The following is a 17,095-nucleotide window of genomic DNA, read 5'->3' on the forward strand; positions in this document are numbered from 1 at the left end:
TGTACTGTATGTTTAGAACAAATGATTAGGAAACACTTCATTTGTACAAACACAAGTTTACCTCACACAATACTCTGTTGTGAAATACCAAACATCGTTCCCTCCATAACTATTCTGGGAAGTGAATACCCATAATGTGAACACCAGCAGACAAACTATAGCGGCTACACTGCAAGGTGCTCAGAACCACTTTTTCTTGTAAAGGATGGTCGGGTTACAGTACTAAAAAAGCCTTTACATTGGAAGTAAAATTGCCAGCAAAAGTCATTGGACGGCGCTTCAAAAAAACGAATTAATGTCTAGTGCGTAGGCACTGTAATTCTCTGTTTCTCGTCTGGTAAAGATTCTTTAGAGTTGTTCCGCACTTCGTGGTATATCTGAATAGGTATGAGACTCCAATCCAGTGGGTGGCGATAATGCACCTTTACGTGGGTTGCCAATCAGAAAGTAACCCCACCAGAGGAAGACCAGCAAACATTTTCACACATTTAAAAAATATGTATATATATATATGAATATAGCATGTTGATTTAATATAGGTGTATGCTGTAAGATTTGTTATATATTTCTCGTTACATTTGTTTGATAGCAGCTTTTCCACCATGGACAAAAGAGCCAAAGCTACTACCACTACGGGTAGGTGTTTTTTCTTAAAGTAATGTAGCTGGCTAACGTTAGCTAGCTCCTATTGTACCTAGTTAACTTAAGCTTAAATGTGAACATACGTCGCCAAATGGGTCAATGAAAATGTATTTATTACTATAGCTTTTTATTTAGCGAATTACTTAGAATATAAGTATCTTGCTTAATATTGTCATTGTTAGCTTTATTTTATCCTGTAAATTGCTAGCATAACTTGCTAGCTAGCTAACTAAAGAACGTAGCTGAGTTGGCCAGCGTTAGTTACTGTACTGTATATAGTTACTGCTTTGGTTTTTTTGAGGATATAGTTTGACACAATAACGCACACATTACACTTTTCATATATGCCATAGCTTTATAATAATTGTTTTTATAGCTTATTGCCGGCTATGATTTGGCTAAGGTACTACACATTGTGGTCGACAGTAGTGCAGCTTCTTGGCGGATATCTCATTCAGCTTAACATTTTGTTCCATGTTTTTTTCTTGCCGTAGGTCCCCCTCTTCCTCTCGTGGCTCTGCGTCTCTTGGTTTCTCCCCTGCGGTTGATGTATTCCTTTGTGTGGCATGTGGTGAATCAACGAAATGTGTTGCACTATGGAAAGGTCGAGGAGTTTGTGACAGTGGTGACTGAAGCAGTTCCAGAGTTGCTAAGTTTTAAACAGAGGGCTCAACTCATCTTAGGCTTGAGAGCAAGAGTGAGTGACTTGTATTTGTGGTCAAAGTGCATTTGGTTCTTTGATGAACCTAGTCTGCTGGCTTTTAAAACCGCAATGAACCATTTAAAATGAACCATTTAGCTTTCATGGCTGTAGCCATCATTTTATAACAGTGCAAAGAGTAAAATATTATCTTTTTATTTTAGTCAATCAAAATACTGTGAGGTGTGTCTCAAATTGTAGCTTTATTTCTAACTTTTCATGAGCCAACCACTTCCAACCACAAAAGAGAAGCTAACATAGCCTATGGCACTAAATGATGTTTTACATTAATATTTTATCAAAACACATTGTTTTGTTGAAGTAGTAACACTCAGTAACTGAGTGTGGAGGCAGAGACCACTCAACAGCGTTCAACGCTCAGCCATCCCACAACAAGTTTTTACAACTTGTGTTGTGGGAGATTGTTGGTTGTTAGACTAACACATTTAAACCAATGCTTATTAAACTGGGAATTTTAGGATTTTTTTTTTGGTTTATTAAAGTCCAAGTTTGATGCATAGTTCCATCTGACCTTCCACTCATTTAGGCTGGAAGTGTCTGGCAACTAAATTATGCTTCGATCCCTTAAGAAGTGCAGTTCCTCCCCCTGGCTGTTAGATTCACATTTACATGCTGTACTATTAGGTCAAATACAGTCAGCCAATTCTTCCAAACAACAAAAATGTATTTACATTTCTCATTCAACAGTTCACCCAATGATTTGACTTATTGCATGAAGTGGCAAATTACAGTATAAAAAAACATAATCCGTAGATACAACATTACTCAAATAATGCAATAATTGTAATTATTTAGATGATCTTGGAGATCTTTCGCAAGGATTCTCCACCCGATCCCCAGGCCATCCATCACCACCTAGAAAATATAAACATCTGTGTATCCAAAGGGGTAAGAAAATCTCCTAATCCAACCTGCATAGGGCATGAAAGCTTTTAGTAACAGATTTAGTAGCATAATATCCTATAAGCAGTACTGGCATTACCTTCTTCACATTGTAATTCTGTTATAGCAGGAAGATACAGAAGTTAAGGAGTCGCAGGCAAACTTTGTGGCGTTGGTCCAGACCTTGCTGAAGAACCCTTATGAGAGGAAACACTTCTTCCAGGTTTGGCAGGTTTTATCTCTCCCTCTGTTGCCTGGTATGTCTCCACCTGACAGACTAATTTAGCCTTTCCTTATTTTGTAGGGGGAGTTCCAAAGACAGTATGACTCAAAGTTTGACAAAGCCCTGCAGGCCCTTGTGGGAGGTTTGGTCTTCAGACTGGAGCAACTGCTATCTGTGCCTGATCTCTCCCAGGTAATGAACTGGTACATGCCATGTTTACTACTCACAATTCACCAGGGACTAGGCTGTCTCTCTTACTGATGGTAGTATTTCTCTTCCTTCTCAGATAGCATCTATGATCAGTGGTTCCCCTTCTGACCTGGAGGAGTGTGGGCAGTCTGTATCTGACCCTGAACACCTGAAGACCCTCCTACAGCACCAGAGTCTGCAAAATAAAACCCTGTTCAACAAAAATGGTAGGACGGGAAACAGAAATAACACTATGATGAACTGCTTATCAGACTAGGTTTTTATGAGAATTACTGTACTTTAACTCTTAGCCTCAGGATTGATTTGAAATATTACCCTAGTGATAATGTGCCTTACTAGTGTCCATGCAAAAGCACAGTCTGGGCTAACTGTCTTCCTCTTCAAAGCATTACTCCTACAGTAAGCTTGTAGCTGACATTAAACATGATTCAGAATAAGGGGAGAGGCATTTGAAGGCTGGATTTACCTTTTCAAATTAAGTTCTGAATCGGTCCAAACCTTCCCCCAAAGTACTACTTAACCAGTTCAGACCTTTATTTAGCCTCTCGGACTAATGAAAGAAAATTAAAACCAACTATGGTTCTGTTCACAAGTAAACGATTATGACAAGTTGTTTTTCTCCCCATTGCTTTGATGTCAACATACTGCACTGCCACTGCATTTCAATTAAGGTGCTTATTGGTCACCAAATCTGACAGTTTGAATCCATTTGCAATTGCAAGTGTAATGGGATATATATATTTGTATTTGTAATTAGGTCATCCACAAAGGTAAATATATTTCCTAATTTCAGTTAAGGTTGAAACATTTTATGATTATTTCTTGTAAACAGGAATGTAAATACAGGTTGAACCTTTTCAGTGTATCGGAATTCACTTGAATGTAATGCACTTTTGTTCAAATACAAATGTTTTATTGAGGAATTACACATTGTTAGGCTTTCACTTTTAACCAATCAGAATGTCATTCAGTATTAAACACTCATACTTTTTTGTCCCTTCTCAGTACCTCTTACTTCGTCTGTGGGTGACTGTGTTCTGTCTTCGCTGTCCTTCCGCCTCGCCTGTGACATGCAGCCAGTGCAGCCATCTTTTGACAATCCAGCGGAATCATTAGAAGGCGCATTAAGCGGCGTTAGCCCCGCCTCCCTCAGTGATGTGGAGGATCTGGGAATGATGTCAGACGACTCGGACCACGCTGGAGCAGGTTCTAAGGTGGAGAGAGAAGAGAGGGTTCCCACGGAGCCAGAAAACGCCGGGTGTGACAGCAACGAAGAGAATGCGCCATCCAGTAGCCAAGCGGTCTTGTCTAGTCCTCAAGGTGTACTCGATCCAGAGGAAGAGACAACATCAGTAAACCGTATACTGGAAACACTGAAAGAGCAACGTCTTTTGCCGCTGATGGAAGCCTCTCCTCAGGCAGTCGTCTCTGCCGCGGTCACCAATGGAAACCCGCCGGATAACCCACGGGTGGCTCTGGTGAGTGTCCACCAGTGGGTCTCTCACATTGCAAGTAGCAACATCTCACTCCCTTCCCTGCCGCCCCTCCCACAGAACAATGACATAGACATGGACATAGAGGCAGGCGACACATGCCTTGGCAGCAGTGTGGTGATTGAAAGTCAGGAGACCGAAACCAGCCTCTTTGAGAGGGCAGTCATCCGAAGGAGACGGCCGTCCAAGCCGCAAAGGATAACGGCCCCTTCGAAAAGGAGAACGCCCGAGGCAACCATCGTCTGCCAGGAGTGCGGGAAGGCTTTTGTCTACCCGTCGCAGCTAGAGAACCACCTGCGCGTTCACACCGGAGAGAAACCTTTCAAGTGCACGGTGTGTGGCAGGGCCTTTAGGTCGTTGGGATACATGACCACACACATGAAAAACCACTCGGAAGCGAGGCCGTTTAAGTGTGAGGAGTGTGACAAGGGCTTTCGGAGGAAGGATGACCTGAAGAAGCATCGGCTCGTCCACATGGGCGCGAAACCGCACAAATGCACCATCTGCGGAAAGGGCTTCACCCAAGCGTTTTATTGCAAAATTCACATCCAGTCTCATGCTAGTGAGAACAACTTCCCCTGCAATCACTGTTCTAAGAGATTTCCGACCCAGTACAAGCTGTCGATCCACGAGCGCTGGCACACAATGGAGCGCTCGTTCGTCTGTGAGCAGTGCGGGATGCGATTCATCCATCCCAGTGGGCTGAAAAGACACATGGGCTATCACATTGGGGACCGCCCCTTCCTGTGTGCCCAGTGTGGAAAGACCTTTGTGTACGAGTTCGACCTGAAGAAGCACCAAAGGGACCACGGCCCCAAGCCGGAGATCCCCTGCCCCGTCTGCCAGAAGGTTTTTCACAGCAACGGCCTGGTCAAAGCCCACATGCTTACGCACTCCTCCGCGAAACCCTACCGGTGTGACATATGCGACAGGGCCTTTAAACAGAGCAGCAACCTGACCAGTCACAAACGGCTGCACACGGGTGAACGGCCGTACCGCTGCGACGTGTGCGGCAAGACGTACAAGCTGAAGCAGCACCTGAAGGAGCACATGATTGTCCACCACACGGGGGAGCAGCACCCCTGCGACCAGTGCAGTAAGGTCTTTAAGCTGCCGCGTCTCCTGAAAGCGCATCAGCGGTTGCATTCAGGCGAGCGATCGGAACGCACTAGGAAGTACAGTCACAACAGCCGTCGCAGGAGACACTCGTCCAAACGGAGTTGATTTCCTAGCCAACGGCTGCCCTGTAGAAACAATGATTGGGGTGCGTGTTTTATGGTTCTGATGTGAGTTCAGAATGTCATGATGTCAATCCCTTCGCTTTTATCGTAGTATTATAATTTTTTTTGTTGTAAACTGCTGTTAGATAATGAATAGTTATTCTGTCATTACAACATCTTTATTTGTGTTGTATTTTTTCTGGATAGGTATGCTGTTGAAATGTAGTAATTTAATAGCTACTCATCTCACTTATTGCTCTTTAACAATAGACAGAAATCTAGTACTTTGCTCAATATGTGCAAAATGTGAAGCCAGGCAAATTATGGAAATATGTGAGATTTGATAAAATAAGGAAAATAAATTCTAAATTGTGTGCAACTACTCGCTTGTGTAGCTTTTATTGTATTTAGAAAAACACAGTGAGGGAAATTTAACAAATGGTTTGCTGCAATTGCTTTTTTTGTACTTTCAATGGCAAATTGGGGAATTAATAAGTATGGTTGCATCATCATATTCTGGGCAGTGGGTTGGCCATGGCACAGTATCCAGCTGCCTGTTGATTATTACTTATACATTGTTGATATGTAGAAAAAACAACTGTGTTAAGTAGAAAAACCTGCGGTGTACATTTTAAGATTATGTGGACAACTTTACTTGTTAGTAGTAAATACATCTTTAAGAGGTATCAGACAAGTTAGTCCTATAAGGATGAGGGAAAGAAAATGCAAGTATTAGTTCACAAAGATAAAGGTGGGAGTGACTTTTTGAAAAGGTAGATTTTCGGGTAGGAATTTAACCAAGATAAGATCCCCTTAACCTAGTTGGCAGCGGGTTTGGTTCAGAGCTTTGGTTGCTATGGTTTTTGATCATACTACACTTACTGCATTCTTGCTGGAGCTGAAAACCCAGAGTTGGCTCAAGTTCTGGTTTCTGTCAGAGCTCGCTAAGTGACCAATCCAGTTTGCTGAAATACCTTTCTGGACTAAGTTCTTGTTTTGCAAGTTTCAACTGGAAGAAAATTAAGTAACCACTAACCACGCTTCACTAAGCCAGTATGTTTAATTCATTCAAGACCTTTATTTTAAACCCAAAACACATTTTACTTAGATACGGGCAAGTATGAGTGATTGTTCATCTTCAGACCATTTAATTTATCATGAATACATAGGTAATTTACAACAAACCCTTCTATTATTACATGGGGTCTTTTATTCTGAAAATCTAACACCCGGAAGTACTTATTCTTAGTGTTGCCGGTAACGACAGTGGTGTTATCGCAGTGGATGAAGCTGGATAATTAACAATTTTGCCCAGTATCTTTATTAGGTTTGTATTTAGTGTAGCTACCTACTTTGTAACATTCCAAAATGGACAAACGAAGGAAGACTACGAATAAAGCCAGTTCTGGTAAGTATATTATCTCACACCTGCTAGCCGCCCTATAGCTAGCTAGCAAGCTAACTAATAAACGTTATCGTAACGAATTAATAACAGTTGTTAGTTAGCCAGCCAGCTTAGCAATATCAAGTGAACATGGCCTCAGACTTAACTAAGTCAAAGATATTGATTACTAGCAGCGCAAAGCACTTGCTAATCAATGTCCAATGGATAGCTAAGTTAGCTATCCGTGGCGTTGGACATTATTTAGCTAGTGCTTTACGCTGCTAGTCAATATCTTTGAATTAAGTGTCTAGTCAGTTAATTACAGCTTCGGCTTGCATCCTAAATTAAGATTTGTTGAAAGAACCTAATAGAAGTAACACTAAAACCACACAATATAACTTTTTTTTTTTATATCATTGCAGGTCCCCCACTTCCTGTCTCGGCTTTGCGCCTCTTAGTTTCTCCTCTGCGGCTGATGAATTCATTTGTTTGGCATGTTGTTAACCAACGAAACGTGATCCACTATGGGAAGGTCGAGGAGTTTGTGACAATGGTGACTGAAGCAGTTCCAAAGCTGCTGAGTTTTAAACAGAGGGTTCAACTCATCCTTGGCCTGAGAGCAAGAGTAAGTGACAAATGTCTTCATGGGAGGTTTCGACTTAATGGTTATTGGAGCATTGATTAAATAATACCTCATATTTCAGATGATTTTAGAATTGTTCCGCAATGACCAACCCAACCCTGAGGAAATCCAACGTCTTCTGGAGAAGCTGGACATCTGTGCGTCCATCGGTGTAAGAATATTTATTAACTCACCAGAGAATATATTTATTCAGTACCATAAAGAGTAGGTGAAATTTAACCCCAAGGATTTGACAAATGTGAAAAGTTGACCACATGACAAGTTGGTTAATGCAATCTGCGGTATACCAAATGATATCTGTGTGTAACACAGGAGCAAGATGCTGAAGTGGAGGAGTCGCAGGCTAACTTTGTGTCATTAGTCAAAACCCTGCTTAAAAACCCTTATGAGAGGAAGCACTTCTTCCAGGTACTACAGGCTTTCTCCCTTCTCTCGCTGTCCTTGTTGTCATAGCCTGTGTCCCTGATTGGGTGGATTTTGTATATTTAACTTAAATCTCAAGCGGAGAAATGCCAAGCAAACTATCACTGTCCTCCTCCGAATAGGAGGAATTTCCTAGACAGTATGGCTTGAAGTATGACACAGCACTGCAGGCCCTTGTGGGAGGTTTGGTCTTCAGACTGGAGCAACTGCTATCTGTGCCTGATCTCTCCCAGGTAATGAACTTGTACATGCCATGTTTACTACTCACAATTCACCAGGGACTAAGCTGTCTGTTACTGATGGTAGTATTTCTCTTCCTTCTCAGATAGCATCTATGATCAGTGGTTCCCCTTCTGATCTGGAGGAGTGTGGGCGCTCTGTGTCTGATCCTGAGCATCTGAAGATCCTCCTACAGCACCAGAGTCTGCAAACTAAGACTCAGTTTGGTATGGCTATTAAGAAGTATTATTTCTTCCCCACTCTGTTAATGTTTAAAGTTCATATTTTGTGAGGAAGTACACATTGTTAAACTTTCACTTTTAACCAATCAGAATGTCATTCAGTATTAAACACTCATACTTTTTTGTCCCTTCTCAGTACCTCTTACTTCGTCTGTGGGTGACTGTGTTCTGTCCTCGCTGTCCTTCCGCCTCGCCTGTGACATGCAGCCAGTGCAGCCATCTTTTGACAATCAAGCGGAATCATTAGAAGGCGCCTTAAGCGGCGTTAGCCCCCCCTCCCTCAGTGATGTGGAGGATCTGGGAATGATGTCAGACGACTCGGACCACGCTGGAGCAGGTTCTAAGGTGGAGAGAGAAGAGAGGGTTCCCACGGAGCCAGAAAACGCTGGGTGTGACATCAATGAAGAAAATGCGCCGTCCAATAGCCAAGCGGTCTTGTCTAGTCCTCAGTATGTAATTGGTCCAGTGGAAGGGGCAACATCAAAGGGGGTGACCACAGTTAGGAGTATGCTGGAAACACTGAGACAGCAACGCCTTTTAACACAGATTGAAGCCTCTCCTCAGACAGTCGTTGCTGCCGCTGTCACCAGTGGAAACCCAGCGGATAATCAACCGGTTGAGTTAGTGAGTGTCCACCAGTGGGTCTCTCATATTGGAAGTAGCAATGTCTCACTCCCTTCCTTGCAATTGTTTCCAGAGAGCTATCACGTCGACATGGAGATGGAGTCAGCTGACACAGGACTTGGAAGCAGCGTGGTGATCGGAGTTCAGGAAATAGATTCTGATCTCTTTGAGAGGTCCATTATCCGAAAGCGAAAGTCACCCAAGCCGCTACGACTAGCATGCTCGAGAAAGAGAAACCCTGCAGCCAACACTTGTCAGGAGTGTGGGAAAAGTTTCCTGTCTCGAGGACGGCTAGAGGATCACCTCCGCATGCACACAGGAGAGAAACCTTTCAAGTGCCCCAATTGTTGCAGGTTTTTCAGGACATCGGCGTTAATGGCAAATCATATGAAAATTCATTCGGATGAGCGGCCCTTTAGCTGCGACAAGTGTGGCAAGTGCTTTCTGAGGAAGGCTGGCCTGCAGAATCACTATCGCGTTCACACGGACGCGAGACCGTACAAATGCACCATCTGTGGAAAGGGATTCACCCAAGCGCAGTACTGCAAAAGACACATGGCTTGTCACACAAGTGAGAATACCTTTTCCTGCACTCATTGTCCAAAGAGTTTCCCAACACAATTCCAACTGTCCGCCCATGAGCGCTGGCACACCATGGATCGCCCGTATGCCTGTGAGCAGTGTGGGTTGCGCTTCTTTATGCCGAGCTTGTTAAAGAGGCACATGGGCTACCATATTGGGAACCGACAGTTCCTTTGTGCCCAGTGTGGAAGGACCTTTGTTTATGAGTTTGAACTGAAGAGGCACCAGAAAGACCATGAGCCCAGTCCCAAGCTACCCTGCCCTTTCTGCCAGAAGATGTTTGGCAACAAAAGCCTACTGCAGGCCCACATACGCAGGCACTCTTCAGAGAAACCTTACCGGTGCGACATATGTGACAAGACCTTTAAAGATAGCGGGGGGCTGCGCATCCACAAGCGGGGACTGCACTCGAACGAACGCCCTTACCACTGCGAAGAGTGTGGGAAGTCTTACAAGCTCCACACACACCTGAGGGAGCACAAGTTTAAACACACAGGGGAGGGGCACCCCTGTGACCATTGTGGAAAGGCCTTCAGGTACATACGTCTCCTGAAGGTGCATGAGCGCATGCACTTGGGAGAACGAGGGGAGCGTGCAAGCAAATTCAAACATACCAGCCGCCGTAGAAGAAATTCCACCAAGAGGAGTTGATTATTTGGTTTTCTGACGTCTTGCACGGACTTGAACTGTGATTGCTCTAATTGTACAACAGTATTTTAGGTTGTCACAGTACCGTGTCATCAGTAGTAGGGTTCGTCCACATGGAAAATCCAAACAGGGTTTCAGAAAGGCCCATGTAGGAATGTTCAGGATTTAGATATTTTCGGAGTCACATCTTTATCAAAGTTCAAGGATATGCGTAATGCCTCTATACTGCGAGATGACACATCCTCGAGGGAGTACACAGTTGAGAATGCAAAAATGTTGTTGAGTGAGCAAAGCACATCAAACTAAATCAAATTAGTTACAATTTATTGACCACTTAGTGAGACATCACTAGCAGTATTTTCTTTGTGCCACTGATCACAATGTTTTATTTTATTTTTATGATTAAAGCATTTCATCATTTTTATGATTAAAGCATTTCATTATGTGATGTGTGTGTGCTTATTGGTTATTTACCTATTACTCTCCAGAGGGAAATTGACCTTGGTTCTTTCTTAAACAACTATACAAGAACAGTTAAAATGTCAAAATATTACATTGCATATTACATGCATTCTAATCATTATCGGTATGAAATTAATTATTAGGAGAAAAAAGAGATTTTTAAATAATGATCAGACCAACACACCAGGTGGGGAGGAAAATGTTGTGGTTGGTACAACCAATGTTAAACTTCAATGAGGCTCTTGCTAGAAAATAAAGTAACATAGCTTTTCTTGAGATACACAGTATAGTTAGTAGTTACAATTTAAATTCTGACCACCCACTCAAAGCACTTCATGAAGATGGAGGTCAGTGCTACCGGGCGGTAGTCATTCAGGCAGTTGATGGAAGGTTTTCTTTGGTATGGGGACAATGGTGATCTGTTGGAAGCGGGCGGAGGGGGGGGGGGGGGGGTGACCACAGACTGATTCAGGGAGAGGTTGAATATTAAGATGAATACATCTGCTACCTGGTCGGCGCACCCCCTGAGAACACAGCCTGAAATGACATCTGCCCCTGGTATCTTCCGAGGGTTAGCTCTTTTGAAAGCTCTCCCCTTAGTCAGCCGTGGTTAGGGACAGAGTGCAGTCGGCATGGTCCTCCGCAAGCCTCACAGAAGGAATGGTGTTCACCTCAATCCGTGCATAGAAGGTGTTGAGCTCTTCTAGGAGAGTGGCGGTGGGACGAGCATCATTGCCATTCCTCCTTTGTAGTGCGTGATGTGTCTCAGTCCACACCACATGGGTCTGGGGTCAGAGCTGTGGTACTTGGACTCCAACTTATCTTTTTGCATCTCTAATACCTTTCTGTAGGTCATATCTGACTCTAACCCTAAAAATAGAATACAATGATGTGCAAATCATTTATCCTTACATTTTATTGAAAATAGTAAAACAACAAAAAATACATGCCCATTTTGAATTTGATGCCAGCAACACATTTAAAAAATGTTGGGACAGAGTTTCTCACTGTGTTGCATCACCTTTTCTTTTAACAACACTCTGTAAGCATTTGGAATCTTGACTCTTTTACTATGGAGCCATGCTGCTGTAATATATGCAGAATGTGGTTTGGCACTGTCTTACTAAAATAAGCAAAGACATTGTCTGGATGGAAGCATATGTTGCTCCAAAACCTGCAAAATGTTCAGCATTAATGGTACCTTCACAAATGTGCAAGTCACCCATGCCATGTGTACTAATGCACCCCCATACATCACGGATGCTGGCTTTTGAACTGTGCGCTGATAAGAAGCCAGATGGTCCCTCTCCTCTTTAATCCGAAAGACACTGCATTTTATGGCATGACATAAGTATTTGATACTTCCGAAAAGCAGAACTTAATATTTGGTACAGAAACTTGGTTTGCAATTACAGATCATACGTTCCCTGTAGTTCTTGACCAGGTTTGCACACACTGCAGCAGGGATTTTGGCCCACTCCTCCATACAGACCTTCTCCAGATCCTTCAGGTTTCGGGGCTGTAGCTGGGCAATACATACTTTCAGCTCCCTCCAAAGATTTTCTATTGGGTTCAGGTCTGGAGACTGGCTAGGCCACTCCAGGACCTTGAGATGCTTCTTACAGAGCCACTCCTTAGTTGCCCTGGCTGTGTGTTTCGGGTCGTTGTCATGCTGGAAAACCCAGCCATGACCCATCTTTAATGCCCTTTTTGAGGGAAGGAGGTTGTTGGCCAAGAATTTGCGATACATGGCCCCATCCATCCTCCCCTCAATATGGTGCAGTCATCCTGTCCCCTTTGCAGAAAATCATCCCCAAAGAATGATGTTTCCACCTCCATGCTTCACGGTTGGGATGGTGTTCTTGGGGTTGTACTCATCCTTCTTCTTCCTCCAAACACGACGAGTGGAGTTGAGACCAAAAAGCTCTATTTTTGTCTCATCAGACCACATTACCTTCTCCCATTCCTCCTCTGGATCATCCAGATGGTCTTTGGCAAACTTCAGACGGGCCTGGACATGCGCTGGCTTGAGGATTTTAATCCATGACGGCGCAGTGTGTTACTAATGGTTTTCTTTGAGACTGTGGCCACAGCTCTCTTCAGGTCATTGACCAGGTCCTGCCGTGTAGTTCTGGGCTGATCCCTCACCTTTCTCATGATCATTGATGTCCCAGGAGGTGAGATCTTGCATGGAGCCCCAGACCGAGGGAGATTGACCGTCATCTTGAGCTTCTTCCATTTTCTAATAATTGTGCCAACAATTGTTGCCTTCTTACCAAGCTGCTTGCCTATTGTCCTGTAGCCCATCCCAGCCTTGTGCAGGTCTACAATTTTAACCCTGATGTCCTTACACAGCTCTCTGGTCTTGGCCATTGTGGAGAGGTTGGGGTCTGTTTGATTGTGTGGACAGGTGTCTTTTATACAGGTAACGAGTTCAAACAGGTGCAGTTAATACAGGTAATGAGTGGAGAACAGGAGGGCTTCTTAAAGAAAAACTAACAGGTCTGTGAGAGCTGGCATTCTTACTGGTTGGTAGGTGATCAAATACTTATGTCATGCAATAAAATGCGAATTAATTACTTAAAAATCATACAATGTGATTTTCTGGATTTTTGTTTTAGATTCCGTCTCTTGCAGTTGAAGTGTACCTATGATAAAAATGACAGACCTCTACATGCTTTGTAAGTAGGAACACCTGCAAAATCGGCAGTGTATCAAATACTTGTTCTCCCCACTTTATTTCTGTATGTTTCGTCCTCTGTAGGATATTGTCATGTTGGCAATGTTCCATTTGTCATATGTCCTTCAAAACCTCTCCTGTGGAAATACAATTGTGTTTATTATTATTAGAAATATGTCTTATTTAAGGCCATAGGCATCTCTTTTGAGGATTGTGTTTCAATATTATTCTAGTTGCAGAAGGGCATGCAAACCGGTGGCAAACGTGCCATATTATGTATTATGGATGAGTGGTTTTTGCTATTACAACAGGCTACGACAATGTCCGTACAATGTTTTATCCTGAAGTCATGTCAGGTATTAGACAGACATTGTCGTAGCCTGTTGTAATGGTTCCTTTCATCATTGTGTCTGTCTGCAGTTCCTGGTAAACCCATTCTGGTGGCAACACAAATAGAGCAGTTCAAATCTTTGTGGAAAAAATCAGGTCACAACTCCTCAGAGAGCTGTGGAAAAGAGCTGCTTCCAAAAGTTGATAAAAGACACTAGTGTCCCATACTGAGATGTTATTTTAGTGGATACTTTTCAGCCTGTAGAGGGAGTCCTTATCTTTCTGTAATGCATTGTGCTTTGTTTCAGTTACAGACGTAGACAAAACTACCTATAAGATTATTTAGCATGTGACTATTGGCAGCTTTAACCATTTATTCAACAGGATGGGACTTTTTTGAAGAAAGAAATAAATAATTCCATCAGGGAATTACATTCATGAGTTAATATTTCATAACTGCAGATGGCAGTAAATCGGCAAGCTTTAAACCCGTTCACACGACACACTCCAAGTGGCAGTAGGCCAACTAGGGGGAAAAATTGTCTATGTAAAGAAATAATAGAAATATCCCCAATGGCTCTGCCCATGCTTTTATAGACACCATAAGAGGTCAGATACAAAAATGAAATCCTATTATTTTTACAGTATTATCAGTCAATTCCCTCTGCATATTTGTAGGACTCATAAATGCATACAAAATGCAAATGCATACCTTAATCATAACCCTAAGCTTAACCTCCATAACCTAACCTTTATGCCTTAACTAAACTTGACCCCATTTCTGACATTAACACCGACTATGTTTTACCGTAAACCTAACCCCAAAGCCGGAAATAGCTTTTGTCCATATTGCCTTGCAATAAGAAAAGCTCAGAAAGAAAACCTGGAGGTTCATTTAAATGTAAAACACATGTCCAAAACAATGTCCACATTGAGTTTATTTCTTGGGATACAGAATTGCGAAACATTTTTGTAAAATGATTGGGATACTGAAGTGTTGTGAAACATGGTCACATCTGACTCTATATCTCTATTTAATGCATTGATCATGTCAACCGTGCCTGCATCAAAATACTTTCAGGAGTGGAGTGAATGGATTCAAACACATGGATACTACCCATGCGATGTGTTTGCTTCCATTCATACCCCAATTAAGACACCACCAAACACCTGTTAGCTGAAATTCTGCTAATGATAACGGTTCACCTAATCTGCTGCTCCGTAGCTGTTCTCAACATCATCCTCTAGTGGAATAAAAAAGGTCAACACTATCTAATGACGTCAACATTTATTTTATGACAGTTGACAAAATACGAATATACAGACAACTGGACCCTAAAAAGAAGATTCACTCTTAACTAGGGAAAAACCTATTGTTCTCACAAAAAGTAATGTCCCTCTGTCACTGCCGTTGCAGGCTGCTGAATGACCATCCGATTGGGCCCGGAGGTCAGTGCTGACCACAGAGCGGCGGCCACCCGGTTCAGCAGTTCAGGAGGATGATGGGAATGCGCCTGCTGTTCACATGGGAGAGAGGAAGTAGGAAGCCTTGTATTTGACAACAAGCATCCGACCTGCAGTGAGTGGGTGAGTCTGCGGTTGTTTGCTTTCCCATGATTTACAAAGTCACTGCAGCTGACATGCAGCATGTCAGTCGGTATAAACGGCCCCGGGGTGGGGGGGGGGGGGGGGCGGGGGGTGCGGGGGTGCGGTGGGGGGGAAGACCCACTAATCTGCGTTTCCTGGTATCGGCACCTGAATAATTGATTGTCTGTAAACTCTTATGACCAAGGGCCTGCGCACTGTCGAAAACACATGAAAAAGGGCGCGTGACGAGCCAGAAGGGTTCCATGCCCAGAGCTGTGGGACGACTCTGTCTGTCGGGAACCAGAGAGAGGAGAGGAGAAGAAAGTACGGTCGGGTGTCTGGTCATACTCATACCCTTAAAGGAGGGAAGCGGTAAACTCATCGCCCGGGCTGGGGACTGAAGACAGAGAGCATCTTGGGAATCTGTATACAGTGGCATGAGTCATGCAAGCTCTGTGCAGCGCCTACCTATGCCTGACATTTACAGCAGGGGGAATGGTGTTTACAATGGCGGCCGTGGGTGAAATGGCCCCTGGCTTCTTTTATTGTCTTCGCTCCACTGGTCCGGTACAGTGTGGATGTGGGATCATGGTCACAGCTGTTATAGCCCACTTCAGTCGCCCTGGACTGAACTTTACTTAGTGGTGTGTCCAGCATGGCTATTGCAAAGTTCTCCATATTACTAAATTACATTATAATGTATTAATAGTGAAGTCCTATTTAACTGTCATGTGCAGGATGCAGAATGTAATCAGGGAGTCCAATGAGTGCCTAAAGTATCATTTTCCCCTTTATGTTTGAAGAATACGGAACTATGGATTACAATTTATTTTGGTTATATCTAAATTGGCTCTTTAGACATAGAAACAGAAACAATTATTTAGCTAGCTTGATATTAGTAATACTTATTTTTGACTAGCTACATTATCCTTGTTGAAAAGGTTTTTATTTGTTAAAAAAGTGTTATCTCCTAGCTGAAAATACTAAATGTAAAACAGAAGTGGGAGGAAGATTTGCACTGAAGAAATGTATGTTAATCTAAAGTCACTCAGTTGAAGTTTACATTTAAAATGGTTATAGTGAGTTATTGGTTAATGTTATTGTAATGTTAGGGGTTAAGGTTTAGACAGTTTGAAATACAAGCTCTGTTCTCTTTGTCAACTGCAATCCACTTTGGTGTGTACATTGTCTGTAGGTTGGCATATTTGTGCCAAGAATTGTAGCTTTCTGCCGGCAGCCAATGCCCTCTACAGTCTCAAGTTTATTCATAGCACCTCACCGCCTTTAAGACACACAGGCTGAGAGCCCATAGGCAGACATCTTGAAATGTTGCTTTTTCTCCTCCCAATTTTGGATACAGTCCACTTTTCGATCCAGAGGCCTGCTATTCTCATGCACTGTACTGGAGAGGAATGAAAAGGGTTTTTAGGGCACAGTTGAAGTGAATAAGGACCTACAGTATGCAGTTTGACCTTTTCCCCTTATGTACTTCAAATGACTGAAGGGGCTTACTGACATTTGGTGTGTCATTATGTAAAGGACCCAGTTACACAGTCAACACTGTGGCTGGATTGCAATCGCAAAGCAGACAGCCCCTAAGCATTCGCCACTTTCCCTCTTGTGAATCCCTGTCTAGACTGAATGTAGTTCTGGCCAAATTGACAAAAGCTGCCCCCCTGCACTTGATTTAGCTTGACGGAACAAGTGAACAACTTTGCTCACTTACAGGGTGAATATCACCCACAATTCAATGCAAACTGCAGTTACTTAGCTAATGCCGGTGGTCGCAAAGTGTCAAATATAGTCAACACAAGATTCTTGTGTCAGACTCTAACCTCATTAGTCGGACTCCTTGTGAGATGTGTAACTAGTTAGTGAGC

The 17,095-nt window shown here is 43.0% G+C and overlaps 2 protein-coding genes across 5 annotated transcripts; both read left to right on the top strand.

Annotated features, from left to right (window-relative positions):
* Window positions 1-216: 216 nt before the first annotated feature.
* Window positions 217-5,779, top strand: LOC105020289 (zinc finger protein 568-like). Of its 3 annotated transcripts, XM_010887186.4 has the most exons (8): window positions 217-385; window positions 593-636; window positions 1,137-1,339; window positions 2,159-2,251; window positions 2,373-2,468; window positions 2,550-2,660; window positions 2,755-2,884; window positions 3,684-5,779. In XM_010887186.4, exons 2-8 carry the CDS (start codon window positions 603-605, stop codon window positions 5,393-5,395), a joined length of 2,379 nt encoding a protein of 792 aa, XP_010885488.3. In that variant the 5' UTR covers window positions 217-385; window positions 593-602; the 3' UTR covers window positions 5,396-5,779. The 3 variants fall into 3 exon arrangements, with proteins under 3 accessions (XP_010885488.3, XP_010885487.3, XP_010885489.3); XM_010887185.4 differs by lacking the exon at window positions 217-385 and having other exon boundaries at window positions 395-636; XM_010887187.4 differs by lacking the exon at window positions 217-385 and having other exon boundaries at window positions 395-636; window positions 2,376-2,468.
* Window positions 5,780-6,625: 846 nt separating this feature from the next.
* LOC105020290 (zinc finger protein 480-like) lies at window positions 6,626-10,598 on the top strand. Of its 2 annotated transcripts, XM_010887189.3 has the most exons (7): window positions 6,626-6,799; window positions 7,198-7,400; window positions 7,480-7,569; window positions 7,731-7,826; window positions 7,964-8,074; window positions 8,167-8,287; window positions 8,439-10,598. In XM_010887189.3, the coding sequence occupies exons 1-7, from the start codon at window positions 6,760-6,762 to the stop codon at window positions 10,157-10,159; spliced, it is 2,382 nt and encodes a 793-aa protein (XP_010885491.2). In that variant the 5' UTR covers window positions 6,626-6,759; the 3' UTR covers window positions 10,160-10,598. The 2 variants fall into 2 exon arrangements, with proteins under 2 accessions (XP_010885491.2, XP_034145936.1); XM_034290045.1 differs by lacking the exon at window positions 7,731-7,826.
* The last annotated feature ends 6,497 nt before the right edge of the window (window positions 10,599-17,095 follow it).

The sequence above is a fragment of the Esox lucius genome, chromosome 23 (assembly GCF_011004845.1).
Source record: "Esox lucius isolate fEsoLuc1 chromosome 23, fEsoLuc1.pri, whole genome shotgun sequence".
In the NCBI taxonomy this organism is placed as follows: Eukaryota; Metazoa; Chordata; class Actinopteri; order Esociformes; family Esocidae; genus Esox; species Esox lucius.